This window comes from Microcaecilia unicolor, chromosome 4 (assembly GCF_901765095.1).
Source record: "Microcaecilia unicolor chromosome 4, aMicUni1.1, whole genome shotgun sequence".
Classification (NCBI taxonomy): domain Eukaryota; kingdom Metazoa; phylum Chordata; class Amphibia; order Gymnophiona; family Siphonopidae; genus Microcaecilia; species Microcaecilia unicolor.
Window position 1 is genome coordinate 306,572,807 of NC_044034.1, and position 27,122 is coordinate 306,599,928.

The 27,122-nt window shown below is 42.1% G+C and overlaps 1 protein-coding gene across 1 annotated transcript in view; it reads left to right on the forward strand.

The window, feature by feature from the left end:
• The window catches only part of R3HCC1 (R3H domain and coiled-coil containing 1), an 86,732-nt gene that overhangs the window by 6,228 nt on the left and 53,382 nt on the right, over positions 1 to 27,122 (forward strand). Inside the window, exon 2 of the mRNA XM_030202502.1 lies at positions 18,432 to 18,506. Within this exon, the coding sequence (XP_030058362.1) occupies positions 18,432 to 18,506 (75 nt within the window). The remainder of the gene's footprint in view (positions 1 to 18,431; positions 18,507 to 27,122) is intronic.

Here is a 27,122-nt window from a genome sequence, read left to right on the forward strand (position 1 = left end):
CCAGTTCCTTGGTATGTAAGTATTTGGATTGCTATGTGATTTCAGCCTGTCTGCACAGTAGAAAGAACCCTGTATCTCCTCTTCTTTAATATAGAATGTTGCTACTTAGTTGTCCATGTGGATGAGCACCGATTGCCACTGGCAAAGAGGCTTGAATACCTAAGAGTAAAATACGACACTAAGTTTCTGATGATTATCCTGCTTATTTTCGAAGGAGAAGGGCGGCCATCTTCCGACACAAATCGGGAGATGGCCGGCCTTCTAATGCCGGCCAAATCGGTATAATCGAAAGCCGATTTTGGCCGGCTTCAACTGCTTTCCATCGCAGGGCCGGCCAAAGTTCAAGGGGGTGTGTCGGCTGTGTACCGAAGGCAGGACGGGGGCTTGGTTAAGAGATGGCCGTCCTCTGTCGATAATGGAAAAAAGAAGGCCGGCCCTGACGAGCATTTGGCTGACTTGTAGGCATATTTTCAAAGCACTTAGCCTTCCAAAGTTCCATAGAAACCTATGGAACTTTGGAAGGCTAAGTGCTTTGAAAATATGCCTCTTGGTCTCTTTTTGTTCACGACCAAGCCTCAGAAAGGTGCCTGAACTGACCAGATGACCGCCAGAGGGAATCGGGGATCACTTCCCCTTACTCCCCCAGTGGTCACCAACCCCATCCCACCCAAAAAGAAAATTAAAAAACATTTTTTGCCAGCCTCAAATCATACCCAGCTCCATGACAGCAGTATGCAGGTATCTGGAGCAGTTTTTAGTGGGTGCAGTACACTTCAGGCAGGCGGACCCAGGCCCATCCCCCTCCTACCTGTTACACTTGTGGTAAATGGGAGCCCGCCAAAACGCACTGTACCCACATGTAGGTGCCCCCCTTCATCCCTAAGGGCTATGGTAGTGGTGTACAGTTGTGGGTAGTGGGTTTTGGGAGGCTCAGCACCCAAGGTAAGGGAGCTATGCAGCTGGGAGCAATTTGTGATGTCCACTGCAGTGCCCCCTAGGATGCCTGGTTGGTGTCCTGGCATGTGAGGGGGACCAGTGCACTACAAATGCTGGTTCCTCCCATGACCAAATGGCTTGGATTTGGCCGGGTTTGAGATGGCCACCATTAGTTTCCATTATCGGCGAAAACCAATGGTGGCCATCTCTAACTCCAAAGATCTCTAAGGGCGGACAAAATGTTGAGATTTGACCGGCCCCGACCGTATTATCGAAACGAAAGATGGCCGGCCATCTTGTTTCGATAATACAGTCGGGTACGCCGCTTGAAGGGGCCGTCATTAGAGATGGCCGCCCTTATAGATGGCTGGCCCCATTCGATTATGCCTCTTTATGTGTACCAGTGTTTTGGCTCTTGATCAGACTCCCCTTAGTGCCTAGATATACTCACTGACCAATGTTAGGAATGTCCGTACTTAGCACACAGCAATTCTCCAGTAATGCAAAGGGGGAAGGTCATTGAGTAGATTTGTCTCAGTAGTCCATCACTGCAACATGGTCTGAAGTGAAGTTGAATGTCAAACTTGCAAGATTAGGTTTAGGTTCACTGATTACATTGAAACTTAAAGTGTTTTTGAGGCTTACCAAAGTATAACATATTGCAGAGGCTATGTGGCCTAACATTTGTAGGTAGGTTCTGGCTGTAACCCACAGAGAACATTGAACCTTTTGAACACATAAGTATTTGCATTCTATCTTGCAGAAGGAAAGCTTTTGTTTGATGTAGGTCTAGAAGAGCTCCTAAAAATAATGTTTTCAGGCTGAAAGGTTGTTTTTCAGGTTGCTGAGAAAATCAAAGTTGTGAAGGATGTCTCGTCCTTATAAGAGATAACTAGATATATTGAAGTTGCTTAAAGCTAGTCATCAAGGTATAGAAATATTAGAAGCCCTTAGTTGTATACAGGTGGCTGCTGCAACTAGCCAGCACAGGTGTGTAGGGAAGAGACAGAGCCGCTAGACTTCATTAAAAAGTCGGACCAGATGGTAAATGAAAATGCAGGTCTTGCAGGCGCTACCATATATAAGAAATTCAGTTATAAAAAAATCAGGGGGTTGATATTCAAAATTATTTAACTAGCCAGGAACAGCTTCTGGTCGGTTAAATAAAATTTAAGCGTTTAAGTGTGGATATTCAGTGGGAGATAACCGGTTAACTCCCACTGCATATTCATGATTATCAGCTAGCTGGTTAAACCGGCTATGTTTAGCGGTTAAAATAGGTTGCATAAATAACAGGCCTATCTTTAAGCACTAAGTGTTTAGCCGGTTTGTGCTGAATATCTGCTTAACTAGTTAAGTTGCTGCAGTCAAAAATGAACCTGGATATTCAATGCCAGCATTAAATATCCAGGTTAAATGCCAGTGGCAAACAGCAAAAGCATTGCCTGCTGCCAGCTGAATATCAGGGGGAGGGGGCAGGTGTTCTACAAATTGTATTAAAAAGTATATAATATACATAGTGAAATATCAGAAACTAAAATCAATAACAAAAAATTACCACAGAATGGTAATTGAAGGGAAAGTTCCCTAGACAAGATCAATTTCTGTTGACCCTGCCTGCCAACTGCGCTGACGTAATCCCTCTGGGGTTTTAAATTGAATATATTGGTGGCATCCCTCACTTGTTATCTGAACTCTATGCTGAGATTGTTTTCTGAGTGATTCTTACTTTTTCACAGGTTCCCTGCTCAAGATCAATTTATATTGACTCTCCCTATCTGCCTATTGACCAGTTACGTGACTTTCATCCCGAGCTGACGTAAACCCTCTGGGATCATTAATCATATTTGTGCATCCCACACTGCGGGCATTGCACCGAAGGAGCGTGCCCAATAAGCAGGAAGTGCACCTTGGGCGAGCTCCTTGGAGCGATCTCTGGTTCAAGGTATGCCAGGATTTTTGTTTGATCTTTTCTTGTTTTTGGCCTCCAGGTACTTTTTTTTGTTGTTTCAGGATGTCCCCTAACTATGGATTCTTTTCCTCAGTCCATACCAGTGCATGTGACTAACCACCTTGGTGATCATCCTGTCCATTCCTCTTCCGACAGTTGGGCCCAGTGTTCATCTGTGCACTCACCCCTCCTTCCTCCTGCTGTCCAACCTTGCTCTCCCCCCACCCTGTATTTTGTCTGTTTCTCTCTCCTTAATTGTTGTTTCTTGTGGGCTAAGACATTGCAGGCCCACGATTTGTTTCTTGACTATCATCTTGACTTGGTCTGCCTCACCAAGACCTGGTTTCGGCCTGGTGAGAAATCATGCCTCTGAGTCCCAACTCCCAGGTTTCCATTCCTTCTATTCCTCTCATTCCTCCAAACGAGGTGGAGAAATTGCTGTTCTAATGCTGTCCTCTACTGTTACTGAACTATCCCCTCTTCTCTTTCTGTATCCAGAGGTCCTTGGTCTTCATATTTCTGACCCTTTTTCTCTTCACTTGATGGTCTTTTACCATCTCTAATCAATTAGCACTGGGCTTGAGGATAAGCTTTTTTAGACACACTCAGATATTTCTGTTAAGTTTCCTATTCTCTTAGATCTCAGTGATTTTAATGTGCATATTGATTCCCCCTCCAGATCAGTTCCATTCATGTCCCTCCTTGCAGATGTTGCTGGTCAAATTCTTGATCTTGTTTTCTCTAGTGATGGTGCAGCTTTCTCCCGCCATAGTTTCTCTGATGTCCCCTTGGCCTAGTCTGATCATTCTCTTATTATTTTTTGTTTATGATCTTTTCTCCTTCCTCACCTCGTACCTCAGTGAGAGCTGTTGTTTCTAGATCTTCATCATCCCGTAGTATTCCAGTCAGTTGAACATACTGCCTCCCCTTTCATTTAGTTTTCCTAACTCGTTTTCCTCCCTTCCACTTGAAGATCAAGCTGCCAGTTGGTTTTTGTAGCCTCAGCGAGGCCGCTGAATCCTCCTCTTGGTCTGTTTCTGGCTCCATTCCCTCGCGACCCAAATCTCCCTTTTACAATCCAGCGCTTAGACCTTTCAAACAGAGACTCAGACGTGTGGAATGTTTTTGATGCAAGCACCACACCCCTGAGGCACATCTTTGTAAACATGAACTTCGTATTTATAATGCCCAACTTAGTAAAGCTAAGAAATCCTACTTTCAGGGACTGATCAAATCTCTGATCAACCCAACCAAAACTCCCTTTAGATTTGTCTCAAATCTTGCTTCCTAGCATTCTAGCTTAGGTTCCTCTTTGACCCCGTTGGTTACACGCTTAGCATCCCTTCCTTCATCAAACACTGCTTTGCCTTCCCCTATTAACCTATCTTCTCAGTGTCTACCTGTCCATTCCATTTCATGTCCTCCATCCCCTACCCCGTGTCTCCCTCAGACCCGCGTTCAGTTTGGCTCTATCTTACTTTCCTCCATTTCTTCCTTCCTGCCACTCTTGCTGTCCTCTCTTAAAATACATCTCTCCTGCACCAGGTCCACTTTCTGTTCCTTGGATCCCATTTCCCCTAGCTGGTACTCTATTCTGCCTTCAGTTCTTGCCCTGGTTTGTCTTCGGGTAGAGTTCCATCCTGTTGGAAGTATGCCCTAGTACACTCTGTCCTGAAAAAAAATCCAATTTTAACCCCAGTGACCCTGCTAACTATCGTTCTATTTCAAGCCTATGTTTTCTCCCCAAACTTGTTGAAAGGGTTGTCTGTTCTCATCTTTATTCTTTTTCTGACGACATCCTCATTCTTTATCCTCACCAATTGGGTTTCCGTCACCATCATGACACTGACTCGGTCCTGACCTCTCTGGTCAGTGATCTCCACTTCACCTTTGATAACAAAAATAATATTTCTCTTCTTATTTCCTTAGACATCTCAGCGACTTTCTGACATTGGTACCTCTGGCTTGGTTCTCATTTTTTCTTTCAGGACGCACCTTTTCAGTATCTATGAGATCCATGGTTTCTGCACCTCTGCCACTTTCTTGTGGAGTTCCCCAGGGTTCAGTTCTAGCTCCTCTCATTTTAAACACCTTAGTCCACTTGCTTCCCTTATCCAAGACCTCAGTGTGAACATTTACATTTACGCAGATGACATTCTTCTGGTTCTGTATTTTTCTCCATACCAAGTTGATCTTATTCATGTCCAGTATTGTCTCTCTTCAATTCAGTCCTGGCTTCTCACAGATTCATCTTAAACCCTGATAAGACCGTTGCTTATTGGGTTAACGGACCCCTTTCTATTCCCACAGTCCTTCTCCTTTTTGATCAGGTTGTTCAACCTACTCAGTCTTTTTGGTATCTGGGTATCGCCCTGGATTCAGAACTATCCTTTGTTCAACATATCTCTTCTGTGTTTAGTCAGGTTTTTGTCTTCTTCATAAGCTTTGTTCTATCCATTCCTACTTTGACTTTGCCTCCTTACAGCACATTTCTATCATTTCCAAGCTACATTACTGTAACGCTATCTTTTCAAGTCTTCCTAACCTCTCAGCTAAAAGGACTCTGGACACTTCACAACTCTGCTACCCATTTTTTCTGTGCAACTAAGTGCTTTGATTATGTCAACCCATTGTTTCTACGTTTTTACTAGTTGCCTTTTCCTTATTGGTGGTTTTTTTTTTGTTGTAGTTTTTTTTTTTTGTTGTTGCTGTTCTTTGGTTCACAAAACTTATTACACTGGTCTTCCTTCTCCTCCTCCATGATTATCCCATACACTACCCCTAGACACTTGCGTTTCTTGGACTCTCACCATTTAGTTCTTCCTGCACCCAAATGGTCTCACCTTGAATCTACACGGCATACCACTTTTTATTTTCTTGGCCCGAAACTCTGGAGTGCTCTACCCCCTTTTATCCGGTCTGAGCCTTCATTTAAGAAATTTAAATCCCAACTCAAATCCCATTACTTTTCTTTAGCTTTTGAAACACCTCAACAATTATTTTTCTTTTGACTAGATTCAACTGATATTTAACTGACGCCCTGAGTGCTCTTGGTTTGTGTCTTACCTGTCATAATGGAATTCTTTTCTTTGTTTTTATTTTTGTAATTTTAACCTGTTTATAAACCACTCTGACCTGCCTGACCAGAAAGGGTGGTATAATACATTTTAATAAACAAACATAAGCCAATTTTAGTCCATGTTTTCAGATGCTTGTGAGTGGAAATGAATCACACAGATCAAGTGTGCCTATTGGATGCAATAGATGAGTTACCTTTGGAAAGTGCAGCAGAAATACTTTTTGTATGGAAATTTAGTAGCAAAAATTCTGTTCTATAGCAGTGGTTGGATGTGAGTCAACACACCTTGGCTATATGGATATGCACAAACTGTTTAGAGGTGAAAGGTTGATTGTTTTCCTGGTCACTGCTGAACACAGGAAGCTGTTTATTAAACTCTAGAACTCAATTCTGGACGCCATACTTTCCAAGCTGCCTAGAAAAGCAGTGGAGGAAATATGAAACTAAATGTAATGCAATAATGTGTTAACTTATGAGAAGGGTAAAAGAGTGGTTGTGGAGTGAGGGTAGGGGGCAGGATTGAGATGAAAAGCAGAAAAAGTTATCTAATCTTTTATAATATCTGTGTTTTGCAATGCTGAATAAACAAATTTAAGCTAGAATAAGTCAACACTTTTTATGCTTGTATAAAACATGTATTTAAATATGTTCGGCAGAATATAAAAAATAATTCAGCACAAAAAAAATAATAAATTGCCTGTCTGGGCACAATTGCACAAGCACTGAGCACTAATAGCACTTTGGTATACAAAAAATCACAGGGAGAGTGAGCTACCCAATGAATGAAATGCTATGTTTCACCTAATAGTGGTCTAGTAAGACTGCCACATGGGTATTTATTTTTCTGAGGGAGCTCCTCTTACTTTATAAATAGTGATTTTTGTATCGGTGCGTTTTCCTGGTTCTTTGATTAGTATATGGGCATACTCAGTGGCACTTAACTGGATAATGCCACAGTGCCCAAGCTGAAATCAGCTATTGTTGGAGTGTCCAAAGTAAATATATAAATAGGACCGCATAAAAGTCAGTCCTACTTTTATGCAGTTAAGTACTGAATATTGCACTTAACCAGCTGTTTTCGCTGCTCCTACATACCTGAAAATTCAATGCTGGAGCCCTGACATGGCAAAATGCTGACCACCACTGACTGAATATCGGGCCCTGCATTTCTTTTTCTTTTTTTGTTTTTGTTTTTTTTCAGTAGATGATTCAATTACTTGAAGGCATGTAAGAGCTGTATCTCATTAAATCCAGGAATTGATTATACCTCATTTTGAATCCAAACTTTTTAGAAACGGCCTGAACAGTTACTGGAGTTTTTCATATACAAAGCTGTTGCTCATGTAATGGGTGTTTGTACAGGAAATTACCGTGGCCTTTGGAGCTTCTATGAATTTTCAAAAGCCACATACATCAGTTGTGAGTTCTGCTATGGAAAATGATGTTCACAAACAAGATATACACTCCCAAACTATCCCAAACACTCTTTCATATCACAATTTCACAAGGTATTCCCACAGTGTACTAATTCATAATCAACTTATATCAAACGGGGATCTTCAGAATTTCAAGTACTTCCACCATCCGGGGACTAAGCCTCAGTAGTTTTTATGGTGTTGCTTACATCGTCATCGATCAACCCGTGATTTTTTATTTTTCTACAAAAAATGTTTTTGTTTCTTTTCACATTTTCATTATAACTTCTCATAACTGTAACTCCAATATGCTTCTGAACTCCATACTTCATTATACTTTATCCACTAAAACTTAGCTTTTCAATGTATTACAGCAGCACTTTTCCTCCCAGTTCCAACCTCCGCCGACTTGGCCAGGTTTTGAAAAATCTTCAGGGAAGAGGCATGCATATACTAGGTCTTCAATCTACACAGGCTTATCTCATGCAATGATTAGTACATAACTATTCAACAAGAAGCACAGAGAGGGTCCAAAGTACAGAGCATATTCCAAAAAGCAAAAAGAAGCACCAGGAGCCTTCAAAATCAGGACACAGTTTCTTTAATCGTATAACTTGAATGTCAGTACTTCCCTTGAGTTCATCGAGGAATTTTACCTCCCTAGCATGCCCTGATGTTTTATTTACCCAGTCAATATGGGGTAATTGAAATCACCCATTAGTATTGTGCACTCCAGTTTGTTAGCCTCCCTAATTTCCGATAACATTTCAACATCTGTCTGTTCATCCTGACCAGGTGGACGGTAGTACACTCCTATCACTATCTTTTTCCCCTTTACACTTGGAATTTCAATCCATAGGGATTCCAAGATGTATTTTGTTTCCTGCAGAATTTTCAATCTATTTGATTCAAGGCCTCCTTAACATAGAATGCTACCCCTCCACCAATTTGATCGACCCGAACACTATGATATAATTTGTACTCTGATATGACAGTGTCCCACTGGTTATCCTCCTTCCACCAGGTCTCAGAGATGTCTATTATATCTAATTTTTCATTTAGTGCGATATATTCTAACTCTCCCATCTTATTTCTTATTTTTCTGGCAATCGCATATAGATATTTCAAACTATGTTTGTTGTTCCTATATACATCTTGCTCAATAGTTAAGTGTTGATTTGCAATATTTTGTCTGCTTTTTATTTAAAGACACCTGGGGGCTCATTTTCAAAGCACTTAGCCTTACAAAGTTCCATAGATTACAATGTAACTTTGTAAGTCTAAGTGCTTTGAAAATACGCCCGTTGGTCTACTTTGATCTCTATTGCAACCTCGCTATCCGGATACCCTATCTTCCCTGTTTTCATGATATTTTTGGAAGATACCTTATTCAGAACTATTCACTTTTGAATGACTCGTCCTTCTCCCAGGTTCTAGATTAAAAGCTGCTCTATTTCCTTTTTAAATGTCGATGCCAGCAACCTGGTACCACCCTAGTTAATATATAGCCCATCATTCCGGAATAGGCAACCCCTTCCCCAGAATGTTGCCCAGTTCCTTACAAATCTAAAACCCTCCTCCCTGCACCATCACCTCATTCATGCATTGATACTCTGGAGCTCTGCCTGTCTCTTGGGCCATGCATTTGGAATGGGAAGCACTTCGGAAAATGGTACCCTAGAGGTTCTGGATTTGAGCATTCTACCCAAGAGCCTAAATTTGGCCTCCAGAACCTCTCCTCCCCAGTTCTATCTAAAGACCTATCTAGGTCACATGTGAGGTCCATCACTTTAGCACCAGGTAGGCAAGTGACCAGGTGATCCTCATGTCCACCAGCCACCCAGCTGTCTACATGCCTTATAATCAAATCATCAACTACAACTGCAGGCCTAACCCTTTCCTCCTGGTCAGAAGCTCCTGGAGACACATCCTCATTGTGAGAGGATATTGCATCCCTTTGTGGACTGGTCCTTGCTACAGGATTGCTTCCAGCTGTACCAGCGTGATGCTTTCCTTTTAGAAGACCTTCCTCCTCTAAGGCAGCAAAGGGGCTGCCAGACTGGAGGTGGGACTTCTCTACAGTGTCCTTGTAGGCCTCCTCTAAGTACCTGTCTGACTCCCTAAGTTCCATCGTCTGCTACTCTAGCCCCAAGAGAACGGACTCGTTCTCTGAAAACTAGGAGCTCTTTGCATCGAGCACACACATACATATAACCTTTCAGCAACTGGGAGATAATCATACATGTGGCACTCAGTGTAAAAGACTGGATAGCACCCCTCTCGCTCCTGGACTTCTGTCTGCATCAAAGTATTATTGAGTTGTTTAATTAAAACTTCTTAAGGTACTGGGTATATCAGATGACTATAAAGAGCTTTAAGAGTATATGGTGTCATATGCGGTTTATTTAGTATTTGCTTCTCAGAAACTAATTAAATATAATTAAAACTCTAATGACAACTCCTTTTTTTTGTTGTTGTCCTAATTAGAATAATTGACTATAAATAAAGAGTTGAGCTTGGGAGGGTGGGTGGGAATAAGGACTGCTAGGCTCTTTTGTTTCTGAGTCTATCTGTTAATGCTGTGGCAGAAAATTCAAGTTTTAAAACTATGAGGAAAAGGATATGGAGACTAATAAAGTTGACTTTTTAAAAAAAATTCTAACCGTGTTTATCAATATCCCACATTTCCTCTTCTAAACCCGATCTTTAAGTTACTAAGCACACAGCAAAATAATGTCACTTACCAGAGAAATGTCCTCTCAGGACTTCACAAAAATCACCTGATCCAGATGGACTAATACTAAAAAGTTGTTTTCAATTTTAATGGATCTAATGACATGGAGGCATATTTTCAAAGCACTTAGATTTACTATGGGGTTCATTTTCAAAAGAGAAAAACGTCCAAAATGTGGCATAAATCTGCATTTGGATGTTGTTTTCCCACCAACGTCCAAATTAGTATTTTCAAAACCAATTTTTATATATTTTTCTATGAAGTCTGTCAGAAGTGCATCCAAATCACAAGGGGGTGTGTCAGGGGCATGTTAAGGGTGGAATCTGGGTGTTCCTAACACTTGGACATTTTTCTGCCATAATGGAACAAAGCAAAAACATCCAGGGCTATAAGTTGGACGTTTGTGGAGTAGACCTATTTTATTAACTAATAAGTCACAAAAAGTGCCCTAAAAGACCAGATAACCACTGGAGGAAATCAGGGATGACCTCCCCTTACTCTCTCAGTGGTCACTAACCCACGCACATCCCCCCAAAATGTGATTAACATCTGAGACTGGCAAGTAATGTTTTATACTCATGGCCATTAGAACAGCATGCAGGTCCCTGGAGTAGTCTAGTGGTGGGTGCAGTGCACTACAGAGAGGTAGACCCAGGCCCATACCTCCACCTATCTGTTACACTTGTGGTGGAAACTATGAGCCCTCCAAAACTCACCAGAAACCCACTGTACCCACATATAGCTGCCCTCTTCACCCATATGGGCTACTATAGTGGTATACAGTTGGGGATAGTGGGTTCTGGGGAGCTCAGCAGACAAGATAAGGGAGAACAGTGAGTTGAGTATCAGAGCATTTATTTGAAGTCAGCTGCAGTGCCCTCTGGGGTGCCCCATTGCTCTCCTGGGACATCTGTGTGTCCAGCCTACTAAGAATGCTGGCTTCTCATACATCCCAATGGCTTGATTTTGTGTGTTTTTCACTTGGACTTTTTTTTCAAAAATGGATCAAAAAGATAAATGCACAGAGCACAAAAACATCTAGCAAATAGCCATTTGGGGGTGGGGGGAATCAATGTTTTTTCTGTTTTGAAAATGGTTATATTCCCCACTTGAGTCTTGGACGGGTTTTAGCAAAACGTCCAAAGTTGGACTTAGACATCATATTCAAAATGCCCCTCCATGTAACTTTGCAAGTCTAAGTGCTTTGAAAATCAGCCCCAAAGCCACCTAACCAGTTCTATTAGGCGATAGAACAAATAGGTGAGTTCCCTCCAGAAAAGAATAAAGTTATGATATAGTTTTACATGCTTATGATTTCCCTTGTGAACTTGTGTTTTCCCTTGTAAAGCTGAACTATACATGCTTTAGTTAAATTAGTGATACCTAAACCAGAAAGAGATGCCATATTAAAGAATCAAAACTTCATCAATTTTGGCCAAGAGCTTTACTGATCTCTCTATATAAAACGCACCTCCAACGTTCTCATGAAGCCTCAAGTCTCCCAACATTCTAAATTTGTAGTTGTGTAGATTGCTTTTTCTCCATGAGCGTCTGTCCGGCCCTTGCGTCACAACGTGATGATGTCGAGGGCGGAGCACTGACACTCAGCAAATCGTATCACCCAAGCCCCTACCCCCCCTCGGCGCAGTGGGAAGAGATATTCAATCTGATGTGCTGCTAACAGCCATGAACATATCACGTGAACTGTGTGGCGTGAGTTTGGTGGTCTTGGTCCAGTTTTGAGAACCATAGCAGAAGTAGATGGCTACATGATTGACCTAATCAGCCTGCCACCGAGGAATGCATTAAGATTATCCCGTTCATACCTTAACCTTCATTATCGAACCTGCAATGGGCTTAAGTATAAATCCACATAGGCTTCATCCTTCTCCTTCATCAGCTCACAATTATGGAATTCCTTGCCAAAAGCTATAAAAACCATTCACAACCATCTAAATTTCAGAAAATCTCTAAAGACTTTGTTATTTGGAAAAGCTTACCCTAAGGACTCAACATGTGTCTCCACTACTTGATTCACAACAATGACAATTTTGGACACATCCACCCTTCCCTTCTCTCCCCTGATTTCCCTGTTCCTTTCGTTTCTTCCCCATTCTCTCCTTTATTTCTTATGTAGGTTACATGATGTATTAGCTTAATTTACTGTATTGACGTCTGCCTTTGCAGTGTGATGTAAGCCACATTGGGCCTGACACAGTTGGGAAAATGTGGGGTATAAGTGAGATAATAAATAAATAAATAGATGAAAGCTGAGGTATGGGAGCTAGTCTCTAACGCTTGCTACTACAGTGTTGAAAATTTCAAATATGGCCTCTTTACAACATGGCTGAAAGACACAGTGAAGAAAACAGGCACAATAGATCATCTCAGAAAGTGGTGGGGTCTCCGGAAGAAGCCTATGTGAAATGGGTCCCCATCGGGACCTCTACCTAGGACTTAAAAGAATTTGGATAACAAAGAAAATTGATAATAATTTGAAGTTCCTTTATGCCATGCAACTTAAACTAAGTAGCAATTTTTACGCCATTTGGTTGTTGGCAGAAAATTAAATTGTGAATTAAAGTTTTTGAAATTCTTGTCTACCCAGCAACTGTAAATAGGAGGTTTTTCCAGACCAATGATGACTTGTTTGACCAATCACACATGTAGGAGGCTATCCTGCTTATAATCGAACGAGAAAAACGCCTAAGTTCCGACCTAAATCGGGAGATGGACGTTTATCTCACAAAAACGAATAAAGCGGTATAATCGAAAGCCGATTTTTGGACGTTTTCAACTGCACTCCGTCGCGGATGCGGACAAAGTTGATGGGAGCGTGTCAGAGGTGTGGCGAAGGCGGAACTGGGGCGTGGTTATCTGCCAAACAAAGATGGGCGCATTTCACCGATAATGGGAAAAAAGTATGCGTTTTTAGCTAGAATTTAGGACACTTTTCCTGGACCCTGTTTTTTCACGAATAAGGCCCCAAAAAGTGCCCTAAATGACCAGATGACCACTGGAGGGAATCGGGGATGACCTCCCCTGACTCCCCCAGTGGTCACTAACCCCCTCCCACCACAAAAAAAATGATGTTTCACAACTTTTTATTTTCACCCTCAAATGTCATACCCAGCTCCCTGGCAGCAGTATGCAGCTCACTGGTGGAGTTGTTAGGGGGTGCAGTGGACTTCAGGCAGGTGGACCCAGGCCCATCCCCCCTACCTGTTACAATTGTGCTGCTTAATGCTTATTAGTCGTCCAACCCCCCCCCCAAACCCACTGTACCCACTTGTAGGTGCCCCCCTTCACCCCTTAGGGCTATAGTAATGGTGTAGACTTGTGGGCAGTGGGTTTTGAGGGGGATTTGGGGGGCTCAACACACAAGGGAAGGGTGCTATGCACCTGGGAGCTCTTTAACCTGTTTTTTTGGTTTTGTAAAAGTGCCCCCTAGGGTGCCCGGTTGATGTCCTGGCATGTGAGGGGGACCAGTGCACTACGAATCCTGGCCCCTCCCATGAATAAATGTCTTGGATTTATTCATTTTTGAGCTGGGCGCTTTCATTTTCCATTATCGCTGAAAAACAAAAACGCCCAGCTCACACATTGTTGAATAAAACAAGGGCGTCTATTTTTTCCCAAAATACGGTTCGGTCCACCCCTTCACGGACCCGTTCTCGGAGATAAACGCCCATGGAGATAGGCGTTTTCGTTCAATTATGCCCCTCCATAAGTTCCAGTTTTGTGGATTAAGGTCTTAAAGTGGTCTTTTCCTTCTAATTTTTGAGAATTAGGCATTTTTGAGAAATAAGACATTTTGCTCTGTATTTCCTACATATATACTATATTGTATGTTTATAGAGTTAACTCTAGTATCTTGATGTATAGTATTTAGATCCCTATAACTATTCGTTGTTCAACCCCTTTACAACATGTAACAATTTGTTTATTTGGATTTAGCTCACACCTTTTTCATTAGCAGCTCAATGTGAGTTATATTCAGGTACACTATGAGGCATATTTTCAAAGCACTTAGCCTTCCAAAATTCCATAGAAACCTATGGAACTTTGGAAGGCTAAGTGCTTTGAAAATATGCCTCTAGGTATCTTCCTGTCCTTGGAGGGCTTACAATCTAACTTTGTATCTGAGGCAATAGAGGGTTCAAAGACTTAAAAGGAACAGCAGCAGGATTTGAACCAGACTTCACTGGTTGTCAGGCCAATGCTCTAACCCCTAAACAACTACTTTACCAAGAACCAGATTTATTATTCCTTTTCAGCCATGGATTTGCAGATTTTTAACAGTGACATTCATAATAACTTGTAATGGCATTCTATTGTCAGTAAGACAATGATACGCATTATAAGTTTGACTGAATTTTCACTAAAATCTTATTGCTTGTTTTATCCATCATCTGATCATCCTATACAACATTTTAACAGTGAAGTGTAAGAGAGTTTATTGATTCTGAAGAGTTTAATCATGCTCAAAATCTCTGAAAGGATCTATTGTGCTATTTGGGAACAGAGAAGGTTGTGATGTATTTGGTTTCCCTGCAAGGGTCAGATCCTTCCCCTTCATTTCTTTTGTTTTCACCTAGCAGCATATTATATGACACCACAATGAGCTGGAAGAGTAGGCTGTGAGTCAAAGGTGGGGCTCATTTTCAAAGCACTTACAAAGCTCAATATGTAACTTTGTAAGTCTAAGTGCTTTGAAAATATGCCTCAAAGTAGAATAAAAATGCCTCCTTTGCACAGAAGAATATAGAAGTAGCATTGATAGCAGCCATGGAGGAGCACCAGCATGAAGTTTATTCAGGTTCTAGTTCTGGTGTAATTCATATAGGACTAGATTGTATATATCATGAGTAAAAATAAAATTGTCACAGAAACAAAATACGCCTAGGCATATTCTATAAAGTACACCTAAATGTAGGTGTACTTTATGGATATCACATCCTGTCATGGACCTAGAAGAGTGAACTCTTGTGCCATCATCCACGGCGCGAAAGGTAGCCAACAATGCCCCTAGTTCTTCACCTAGACCAACCACCATTCCCTGAAGATTGAACCCTCTGGTGCAGGCGGCCAGCAGGACTTAGGAATCTTATGGGAAAAAGGCATATGTCGGACTGGTCACACTAGAAGATGGTAACAGAACCAGCACAGAGTAGGACAGGCAGTGAGCACAGCGTGGCTGGAAATCAGCATAGGACAGGTAGTGTAAACAGTGTGATCAAAAGTCAGCTCACTTCAGGGAAGACAGCAGACACAGTGTGATCAGAAGTCAGCATGGGTCAGGAACCAGCAGCAACCACCAAGCAGAAGATAAGACACACATAGCCACAGCCTCCAGAGGCAGTTGCCAAAGCCCCGAGCAAGTTGCGGAAGTGGAATAAGAAGAGGCGTGCAGCTGACATCAGATGATACCCCATGACACCTGATGTCTCCAATTATGTGAGACGGAGGAGTGTGTGTGAGAGAGCGAGAGCGCGCGAAGATGGCGTGTTGGAGCGGGCCCAGTGCTTTGGGAGAGAGCCACAAACCTGCACAGTTGCAGAACATCCCTGTCATGAAACACCTAGTCACCCACCTGGGATTACTCTGTAACCACTTGGAGGGTTTATCCCCAGCACAGCTCAGGTCCACCTGTACCTGATCCTCATGCTCTACAGCTAGTACCCTCCTCTCTCTGACTGGGTCACAACCGCCTCTGGGCAAGTCTATCACTCTCAAATTATCTCCAGTGATTTCTAGGTTGCTGGAGGCCACACTCCCAGTGGTCCCTCAGTTCCCAGAAAGCACTCAGACCCAACACACAAACCACCAGGATTCTTTATCAGTCCAGTCAACATACTAAATTGTTTATTGCCTTAAAATTGAACAATGAACAAAAAAAAATGTTCAATCATGAAACAATAACAGGTAACTGAAATATGGATCAATTATAACACTAAATATTTGCTTACATCCTAGAAATTACCTGGGGAGATCAGGACATATATATAGCTGTTCACCAGTTATCAAATATAACTGTTTTTTTACAGGGCTTCAGGAAAGAGCTCTCTCTTTCTTGCTCTCTTCTCCTGGGCTGAAGCTGAAGCAACAGCCAGCAGCTGCTGGGTAATTTCAAACTCCAGGCCAATCAGAGCCCAGTCAACAAGACTTAAAAGTATACTGCTCACAGTACTGTAGATTCACTTCTTCACTGAGTGAAACTAAAAGAGGGCTTGCATTTTTCTATAGCAGCTTTAACATAAAACATTCACCACCTGCTGGACAAACTAGAGCAATGCACTTCAAGAGTTAATGAAGGCAATTTTACAGGTTTAAAACACACTGTTCTGACACAATCCCGTACCCCTGTGTTGGCCCTCAAGGATCTGCTGGGTCTGAGACACCCCTGACGTGGTTCCCCCAGGTTTAGGGTATGACAATAGAATAAATCTGAATTTCCATGTGGTTTATAGAATACGCATGACTAAATTTAGTCGTGGGCAGTTATGCCAAGTAAAACTTGGTATAAATGTTGATGCCTGGATTATGCGCAGAGCACATGTATTCTATAACAATACACATAGATTTTAGAAATGCCCACAACCCACCCAATCCACGCCCTGTCAACTATGCACTTAGAATTTACATGCACCACGTTATAGAATATGCTTAGACAGTTGTGTGCATAAGTTCTAATTAATATCAATTAGTGTCAATAATTGCTTTTAATTGGCAATTATCAGTGCTGATTGGTTTGTTAGCTAATTAAGTTGCACTTAAAAATCCAGAATATGAATCTAGGGGATATTGTCTTCCCCTCCCCTCCCAAGCATTCTGTACCAAGAACTCAGGGAGCCAATTTTTCTTACACACAGCATGGGGGAGGGGAATAATAACCAAGATCTTCCAGGTCTTTCTCAACAGAAGCATAAAGGCTGCATGATTTAAAATATAATTTTCATTGCATCATGAGTAGCTATTGCAATGTACAAAACAGTCACATTGGCATCTCTACTGCAAAGAGTTTGCAAGCTTACTTTCAGCAGAGGTGGATTAAGTGAAATGCTCAAAGTCATAGAGGGAATGGCGAAGAGGGTCTGAAACACTGTGGTCTAAGCACTGTTGATCAAATTTAAGAGTAAGGAACCTCAATTTTTGAATTTAAATATTTGCTGGTTCTGAGTGCCTAAAGTTTGGTGCCTTATATCAAAGCTCGACAAATCCTGGACACCAGGTTGCCATGGCTCCTAAAAATTGCACTTTAGCACCTGTGATTTCATGTCCTCAAAATTTTTTTTATTTTAATGCTGCTGCTAAAGAAAGTTTTTTTTTTTTATGTCTGCACTCTTGGCTTTCATTAGGTTTAAACTGTGAGCTGCTGCAATTCTGGTGTAAATCTCTTGATTTCTATTCTAATGAGATTTGCAGTAGCTGAGAAGAAAGCAGATACGATCTTTTAAAGCAGGAGTAATTTCTGGCACGGCTGCCACTTATGACCCAAAAACATATTCCTCCTGACTTGTGGCTTGCTCTACAATGGATTTGATTTTTGTTCCTGAAGTTTTTAGAGTCAATTTCTAAATCTTTTTTGAAACCTGTAATTTGGTGAAGCCTTAATTTAATTGGCTTTGATATGTTAGTTCCTGAGATATTAAGCCATATAACTTGTAAGAGGATCAAATTGATGAGAGTAAATATAAATACCAATTTGTTGGCTGAAAAGATGTGTAATTATGTAGGAGATTATATTTTGAACAAAGATGTAGATTTTCTTGTGGAGGAGTGGGATGAGTCATTGTGATTAGTATTAGATGAAATGGCTCCTTTAAGAGAGATTAAAATTACATCTAAGAATGAAGTTAGATTATGGTGCTCTGTAGCAATTATGGAGAGAATTAGGGCAGTCTGAAAGAAAGTAGAGAAAAGGGGACATTTAGATTTGAAGGAATCTTATTTGTTGAAATTAGAAGAATGCACATTTACAGTTAACCACGCCAGAGAACAACATCATCAGAAAAGAATTTGAGAAGCCTCAGACTGAAGGAGCTTTTTAGTGTCATGAGATTTCTAACTCAGAGTACACAAACAGTTGATTTCTCTAGCCCTATAGAACCTGATGTGTCTGGAGATTTTTTTTTTTTTTTTTTTAGAAAAGATTGCAAACTAGATAAAAATCCTTTGGTTCCCAATTACTCAGCGAAGAAAGTTATTTGCTTAGAGATGACTTTCAGAACAAATTTTATGCTATTGGCAAATAGGAAGTCTGGTCTATTCTTAGGTCTTTAAGGTTAACTATTTCATCTGGTAATTTATGTTCAGCTTTAGTTCATCATGCAGCTGGTCCAAGCTTATCACCAGCAATAACTGCTATTGTCAGCTCTTCTTTGAAGCTGGGTAAGTTACCATCTTCTCTTACAGTACAATACAGTTCCATTCTTATATTCTGCAGTTACCTTAAACCAAGGTTCATTGTGATTTACAACATAAAGAGGCCAGTCAATCACTGGGAAATTACAATCTTACTAGCGTACACTACAAAAAGAAACATATTACTTTAAAAAAATCTTAGTTTTCCCAGACTTTGGAAAATGGAAAAGTTGTCAATTTTTGCCTCATGATAAGATATCAATGATGAAAAAATTAGGTTATATTTTATGTTCATTACTGCTGGAAAGGTGATCATTGATCATTGATTTATTCCTATTGTGTAATGATCTATTTGATGCAGGAAAAATGAATAAGGGATATAATTAAGATGAGGCTAACCCAAATAATAATCTAAATATAATACCAAGTTTGAAGGATTCACATCCCTCCAGGGGCAACCAATGCAACCTTCAGAGAAGCAGGGTCACATGATCAAATCTCCAAGCACCCCACACAGTAATCTTGGGGTTGTATTCTGTAAAGTTTGTAAGGTGGTGACTGTATGTCCTCTTTAAAAAAAATAAATCTGGGGTTGAAGTTGACAGTACCAAACAATAATTATTATAGACCAATTTCATCACTCCCTATGTTGTCTAAGGTAATTGAGAAAGTTGTATTAAAGCAAATAGTTGAATTTTTGGATAAGACTAATGGTTCAGAATTATTCCAGTATGGATTCTGGAGAGACTATAGTACAAATCTGCATTATTATGTAATGCTGATGTAATAAGGCAAAGTCTTGACCATTGTTATTTATTTATTTATTGCATTTGTATCCCACATTTTCCCACCTATTTACAGGCTAAATGTGGCTTACAGAGTCCTGTTATGGCTTTGTCATTCCAGGATGTCAGGTACAATTAGTGATGTGAAAATATTAAATAAGAGAAGGAAGAGAAGATTTAGGCGGATAGGTATAGAAAGTAGACTTTCATAACTGGGTGGATTTAGTAAGGTTGTGGGTTTTCTCTGTAGGCCTTGTTGAAGAGATGTATCTTCAGAATTAATGTTCGTTATATTCTTTGGCCTCCCTTCCTACTTTTTTAATATATGGAATATAACTGGCCTGGACTTCCAGGATGGTATTTTTAAACAGCATCCACTCTTTTTGACCTTCAGAATTCAGAATTAGTGTACGCTAGATTTTATCAAGGTCGTCAAAAAAATTTCATGTGCAAATATAGGCACATTTCTGATTTGTGCATGCAATTTAATTGAATAACAAGCCAAGTAGTGCCAACAATTAGGCTTTTTAACAAGCAATTATTGGCATTAATTAGAATTATTAGGACCAATGTGCATAAAGTTAGTCCTGGGATCCCTGCCTAAAATTTACGAATGTTCCAAAAAAGGCGCAGACATGGGAGGGTCATGGGTGTGGCTTCGAGTTACCAGCATTAATACAGAATAATGGTGCTTCACATGTAAATCTATGCACAAGCATATGCACCATGCTTTCATTGGTGCAAATGGCTACACCTAAATTTATGCATGACTCTCCGCTTAAGCATGTATTCTATAAACCATGCCAAACTTTAAGCATGGCTTATAGAATACCACTTAAATGTTTTTTGGCACTGAATTTTTTTAGGTGCCATTTATAGAATTTACCCCTAAATGTGAAGAAGCTTATCTTATATGTATGGGCTTCTTAGAATTTAGTGCACGCTAGTTATGTTAGCATGTGCTAACCTTTAGAAAAAGTATTTTCTTGATTGTTTTTATAATTATTGATTGTACACTGCTTTGACCTTGTTTTATAGCCTGGTGATACATCAAATTTAATTAACTTTAACTTTAAAAGGGCCCTTTAATTGATTGCAGGCATATACTGAAATGGTTTTAGTCATTCTTAAGTGATAGCAAGAAATTTGCATTGGAGATCAGGTTTCTGGTTTAAGGATCTTACAGACTGGTTTATTGAATATTTATCTTAGCATTTTATATCAAAAATTAAAGTCCATGAATGTGCATTATCAAATAAATACATGCAGATGATATTCAGTTCTTTTTCGGATTTGATACTGGAATTAATCTTGTGATTAAATGTTTAAGATCTGCCTTTACGGCAACTGCAAACTCAATGTGGGAGAATAAACTAGTGTTAAATATGGACAAAACAAAAGTAATGTTTCCTCGCCCTTAATTGTCTTGTCTGTCTGTATTTTTAGATTGTAAGCTGTATCGAGCAGGGACTGTCTCTCTGTGTCAGGTGTTCAGCGCTGTGTGCAGCTGGTAGCGCTATACAAATGTTAATAACAGGGGCGTAGCCACGGGTGGGCCTGGACGGGCCCAGGCCCACCCATTTTCCCTCCAGGCCCGCCCATCCTTCGCACGCTGTCGCTGCCCTTTTGTCCCGCGGAGGCAGCGTTCAGCGTGTCCTTCCTGCCCTGTCTTCTCCGCTGCATCGTCCCTGCAAGTGGAATCCTCCTTTTTGGCCGTCGCGCTGCACTGCCATTCACACAGGCAGCTTCGCTCCTCCCCCGCCGCGTTCATCCGGCCCTAACAGGAAGTGCATCAGAGAGGGCCAGAATGGACGCGGCAGGGAGGAGCGAAGCTGCCTGTGTGAACGGCAGTGCAGCGCGACGGCCGAAAAGGAGGATTCCACTTGCAGGGACGATGCAGCGGAGCCTGAGGAGAAGACAGGGCAGGAAGGAAACGCTGCCTCCGTGAGACAAAAGAGCAGTGGGAAGGTTGTGGATGGGTGGGCCTGGAGGAAAAATGGCTGAGCTGCTGGGACATGGGAGGGAGAGAGGAGGAAGGGACTGGAGGAAAGGGAGAGAGCGTCTGGGACATGGGAGGGAGAGGAAGAAGGGACTGACGGGAAGGGAGAGCTGCTGGTACATGGGAGGGACTGGCGGGAAGGGAGAGAGCTACTGGACATGGGAGGGAGAGGAGGAAGGGGCTGGAGAGCTGCTGGACAAGGGAGGAAGAAGGGACTAGAGGGAAGGGAGAGAGCTGCTGGACATGGGAGGGAGAGGAGGAAGGGGCTGGAGAGCTGCTGGACAAGGAAGGAAGAGGAAAAAGGGACTAGAGGGAAGAGAGCTGCTGGACATGGGAGGATAGGGAGAGAAAGAGGGGAGATGGATGAAAGGATGCAGAGAGAAAGGGGAGAAACTAGAAGGGATGTGGAGAGAGGGAGGAGACTGAACAGAAAAGGGTAGAGAGGTAGACACTGGATAGAAGGAGAGGGGAGTTAAAGACACTAGATGGAAGGATCAGGAGAGAGGGTAGATGAGTGGAAGGATAAGGAGAGAAAGAGGGAAGACACTGGATGGAAGGGTAGGGAGAAAAAGGTGACGCTGGATACAAAAGAAAGAGGGAAGACACTGGAAGGATGGGGAGAGAAAGAGGGGAGCTGCTGGATGGAAAGAGGGAGAGGACAGAGTAGGGAAAGACTGGAGAACAAGAGGAAGGGGCATGTGGAGAACAAGGGTGAGGAAAAGATGAAAAGCCATAGGTGCTGAACGGACAGGAAACCCTGGCAAGAGAAAGACGAAGGAAAGCAGAATCTAGAAACTGGGAGCAACACAATGAGAAAAAGTAAATGGCCATACAACAAAGGTAAAGAAAATAATTTTATTTTTAATTTAGGATAAAGTAATATGGTAACTGTGTTAATAAAGTTTCAGAGACCAATACTTCCTTCCTTAGGTCAGGAGAGGATACCGTAACAGCATTATACTGACCTGAGGCAGGAGGTTTTGGCCTCTGAAAGCTCACTGAAAAGCATGACTAAATTTTGCTGGGGGAGGGGGGTAGAGAGAAAATTTTGTGCCCACCCACTTTGGGTTCAGGCCCACCCAAAATTGGCAGTCTGGCTACGCCACTGGTTAATAATAATGTTAATAGAAGTGTACGAAGAGGCTGTACTGGATATAACTGAGCTGAATGATCATGATATTCATTTATCTAAACAAGTTCATAGTTTAGGAGCTATTTTAGAGTGACACTTGTCTTTTAAATAACATGTTTATCAAGGTGTTAAAATTCTTTTGTTAAACTTAGGATGCTGGGTAAATTGAAAAACTGCTTACCACATTCTGATTTCTGATCTATTGTGTAAAGCCTTGTATTGAATAGTCTTGATTTACTGCAATTCATTGTATTTGGGAATGCCTGCCTCAAAGTTATGAGCTTTACACATTATTCAAAATACTGTGGACAATCTTATTTTGGGATATTCACATTTCCAACACATTACTTCAGTTTTGCATGATTTACTTTGATTAAACTAGAAACTGGGGGAAGGCCCACAGTCGTACAAAAGCGCATGGTTTGGACAAGGTATCTGTCCAAGATATCACCAAGCAGGGAAGATAGGGTATCTCAATAGCGAGGTTGCAATAGAGACCATAGTGAACCAGGTGTCTTTAAATAAAAAGCAGACAAGGATTGCAAATTATTACTGTCAACTGCTCAGCAAGATGTAAATAGGAACAACAAACATAGTTTGAATGTCCATATGTAAATGCCAGAAGCCTAAGAAATAAGATGGGAGAGTTAGAATATATTGCAGTAAATGAAAAATTAGATATAATAGGTGTCTCTGAGACCTGGTGGAAGGAAGATAACCAGTGGGATACTGTCATACCAGAGTACAAATTATATTGTAATGATAGGGTGGATTGAATTGGTGGAAAGTATGTTAAGGAGGACTTGACTCAAATAGATTGAAAATTCTCTAGGTCACAAAGCTCATCTTGGAATCCCTATAGATTGAAATTCCATGTGTAAAGGGGAAAAGGATAGTGATAGGATTGTACTACCGTCCAATCCTATCCAGGATGAACAGACAGATGTAGAAATGTTATCAGAAATTAGGGAGGCTAACAAACTGAGCAACACAATAATAATGGGTGATTTCAATTACCCCGATTTTGACTGGCTCAGGGCATGCTATGAAGGTAAAATTCCTTGATGAAATCAAGGACTGCTTTATGGAGCAACTGGTACAGGAGCCAACAAGAGGTAGGAAAATTCTAGACCTAGTTCTTAGTGGAACACATGATCTGATGCAGGAGGTAATGGTGCTGGGGCCACTTGATAACAGTGATCATAATATGATCAGATTTGATATTGGGTCTGGAGTAAGTACACACAGGAAATCCAATAAATTAGCATTTAACTTTCAAAAAAGAGACTATGAAAAAATGAGAAGAACAGTGAAAAAAAAACTTAAGAGGAGCAGCTGCGAAGGTCAAAAATTTACAGCAAGCATGGATGCTGTTCGAAAATACCATCCTGGAAACCCAGGACAGTTATTATTTATTTATTTAGATTTTGCTCACAACTTTTGAGTAGTAGCTCAAGATTATATTCCATGTATTAAAAAGGGAGGTCAAATGACAGCCAGCATGGTTAAAAAGTGAGGTGAAGAAAGCTATTAGAGCAAAAGGGTAGATAGGTGAATTTCCCCAGGGGTCTGTATTGGGACCACTGCTTTTTAACATATTTACAGTGGGGGAAATAAGTATTTGATCCCTTGCTGATTTTGTAAGTTTGCCCACTGACAAAGACATGAGCAGCCCATAATTGAAGGGTAGGTTATTGGTAACAGTGAGAGATAGCACATCACAAATTAAATCCGGAAAATCACATTGTGGAAAGTATATGAATTTATTTGCATTCTGCAGAGGGAAATAAGTATTTAATCCCTCTGGCAAACAAGACCTAATACTTGGTGGCAAAACCCTTGTTGGCAAGCACAGCGGTCAGACGTCTTCTGTAGTTGATGATGAGGTTTGCACACATGTCAGGAGGAATTTTGGTCCACTCCTCTTTGCAGATCATCTCTAAATCATTAAGAGTTCTGGGCTGTCGCTTGGCAACTCGCAGCTTCAGCTCCCTCCATAAGTTTTCAATGGGATTAAGGTCTGGTGACTGGCTAGGCCACTCCATGACCCTAATGTGCTTCTTCCTGAGCCACTCCTTTGTTGCCTTGGCTGTATGTTTTGGGTCATTGTCGTGCTGGAAGACCCAGCCACGACCCATTTTTAAGGCCCTGGCGGAGGGAAGGAGGTTGTCACTCAGAATTGTACGGTACATGGCCCCATCCATTCTCCCATTGATGCGGTGAAGTAGTCCTGTGCCCTTAGCAGAGAAACACCCCCAAAACATAACATTTCCACCTCCATGCTTGACAGTGGGGACGGTGTTCTTTGGGTCATAGGCAGCATTTCTCTTCCTCCAAACACGGCGAGTTGAGTTCATGCCAAAGAGCTCAATTTTTGTCTCATCTGACCACAGCACCTTCTCCCAATCACTCTCGGCATCATCCAGGTGTTCACTGGCAAACTTCAGACGGGCCGTCACATGTGCCTTCCGGAGCAGGGGGACCTTGCGGGCACTGCAGGATTGCAATCCGTTATGTCGTAATGTGTTACCAATGGTTTTCGTGGTGACAGTGGTCCCAGCTGCCTTGAGATCATTGACAAGTTCCCCCCTTGTAGTTGTAGGCTGATTTCTAACCTTCCTCATGATCAAGGATACCCCACGAGGTGAGATTTTGCGTGGAGCCCCAGATCTTTGTCGATTGACAGTCATTTTGTACTTCTTCCATTTTCTTACTATGGCACCAACAGTTGTCTCCTTCTCGCCCAGCATCTTACTGATGGTTTTGTAGCCCATTCCAGCCTTGTGCAGGTGTATGATCTTGTCCCTGACATCCTTAGACAGCTCCTTGCTCTTGGCCATTTTGTAGAGGTTAGAGTCTGACTGATTCACTGAGTCTGTGGACAGGTGTCTTTCATACAGGTGACCATTGCCGACAGCTGTCTGTCATGCAGGTAACGAGTTGATTTGGAGCATCTACCTGGTCTGTAGGGGCCAGATCTCTTACTGGTTGGTGGGGGATCAAATACTTATTTCCCTCTGCAGAATGCAAATAAATTCATATACTTTCCACAATGTGATTTTCCGGATTTAATTTGTGATGTGCTATCTCTCACTGTTACCAATAACCTACCCTTCAATTATGGGCTGCTCATGTCTTTGTCAGTGGGCAAACTTACAAAATCAGCAAGGGATCAAATACTTATTTCCCCCACTGTATAAATGATCTAGAGATGGGAGTATCTAGTGAGGTAATTAAATTTGCTGACGACACAAAGTTATTCAAAGTTGTCAATTCATAAGAGGATTGTGAAAAATTACAAGAGGACCTTATGAGATTGGGAGACTGGGCATCCAAATGGCAGATGACATTTAATGTGAGCAAGTGCAAAGTGATGCATGTGGGAAAGAGGAACACGAACTATAGTTAAGTGATACAAGATTCCACATTAGGAATCACCAACCAGGAAAGGGATCTAGGTGTCATCGTTGATGATACGTTGAAACCAGGGGCGTATCTGCGTGGGGCCACAGGGGCCTGGGCCCCCGCAGATTTCGCCCTGGCCCCCCTCCCCGCCGTCAACCCTCCCCCGCTGCTTACTTTTGCTGGCGCCGAGGTCCGACCCGCAATCTCCGTTTTTCGTCTTCCTCCGTGGCCATGCTTCCAGGAAGTAACGCTGCAGTGCTGATTCGTTGAATCCAGTTCGGCGTCTGACGTCAGACGTCGAACTGGATTCAACGAATCAGCACTGCAGCGTTACTTCCTGGAAGCATGGCCACGGAGGAAGATGAAAAACGGAGATTGCGGGTCGGACCTCGGCGCCAGCAAAAGTAAGCAGCGGGGGAGGGTTGACGGCGGGGAGGGGGTGGAGAGAGGAGGCGGCGGCGGCGGCGGCGGCGGGGGGGGGAGGGAGGCAAAAATGTGCCCCCCCTCTCTGGCTGTGCCCCCCCTACCGCCGGATTCCAGATACGCCCCTGGTTGAAACCCTCTGCTCAGTGTGCTAAGAAAGCAAATAGAATGTTAGGTATTATTAGGAAAGGAATGGAAAACAAAAATGAGGATGTTATAATGTCTTTGTATCGCTCCATGGCATGACTGTATCTTGAATATGTATGCAATTCTGGTCACCGCATCTCAAAAAGGATGTGGAGGAGCATAATCGAAAGGGCCGTCCTCATTTCTATTTGGGCATCCTCGCAAAATGTCCCCCATCCAGGGGCGGGGAAACTTGTATTTTCGAAACAAGATGGATGCCCATCTTTTGTTTCAATAATATGGTCAGGGATGCCCAAATCCTGAAATTTGGTCATCCTTAGAGATGGTCGTCCCTAGACTTGATCATTTCTGATTTTCGGTGATAATGGAAACCAAGGACGTCCATCTCAGAAACAACCAAATGCAAGCCATTTGGTCATGGGAGGAGCCAGCATTTCTAGTGCACTGTTCCCCCTGACATGCCAGGACACCAACCGGGCACCCTAGGGGGCACTGCAGTGGACTTCATAAATTGCTCCCAGGTACATAGCTCCCTTACCTTGTGTGCTGAGCCCCCCAAAACCCACTACCCAGAACTGTATACCACTACACTAGCCCTTACAGGTGAAGGGGGGCACCCAGATATGGGTACAGTGGGTTTGTGGTGGGTTTTGGAGGGCTCGCTGTTTCCTCCACAAATGTAACAGGTAGGGGGGGATGGGCCTGGGTCCGCCTGCCTGAAGTGCACTGCACCCACTAAAACTGCTCCAGGT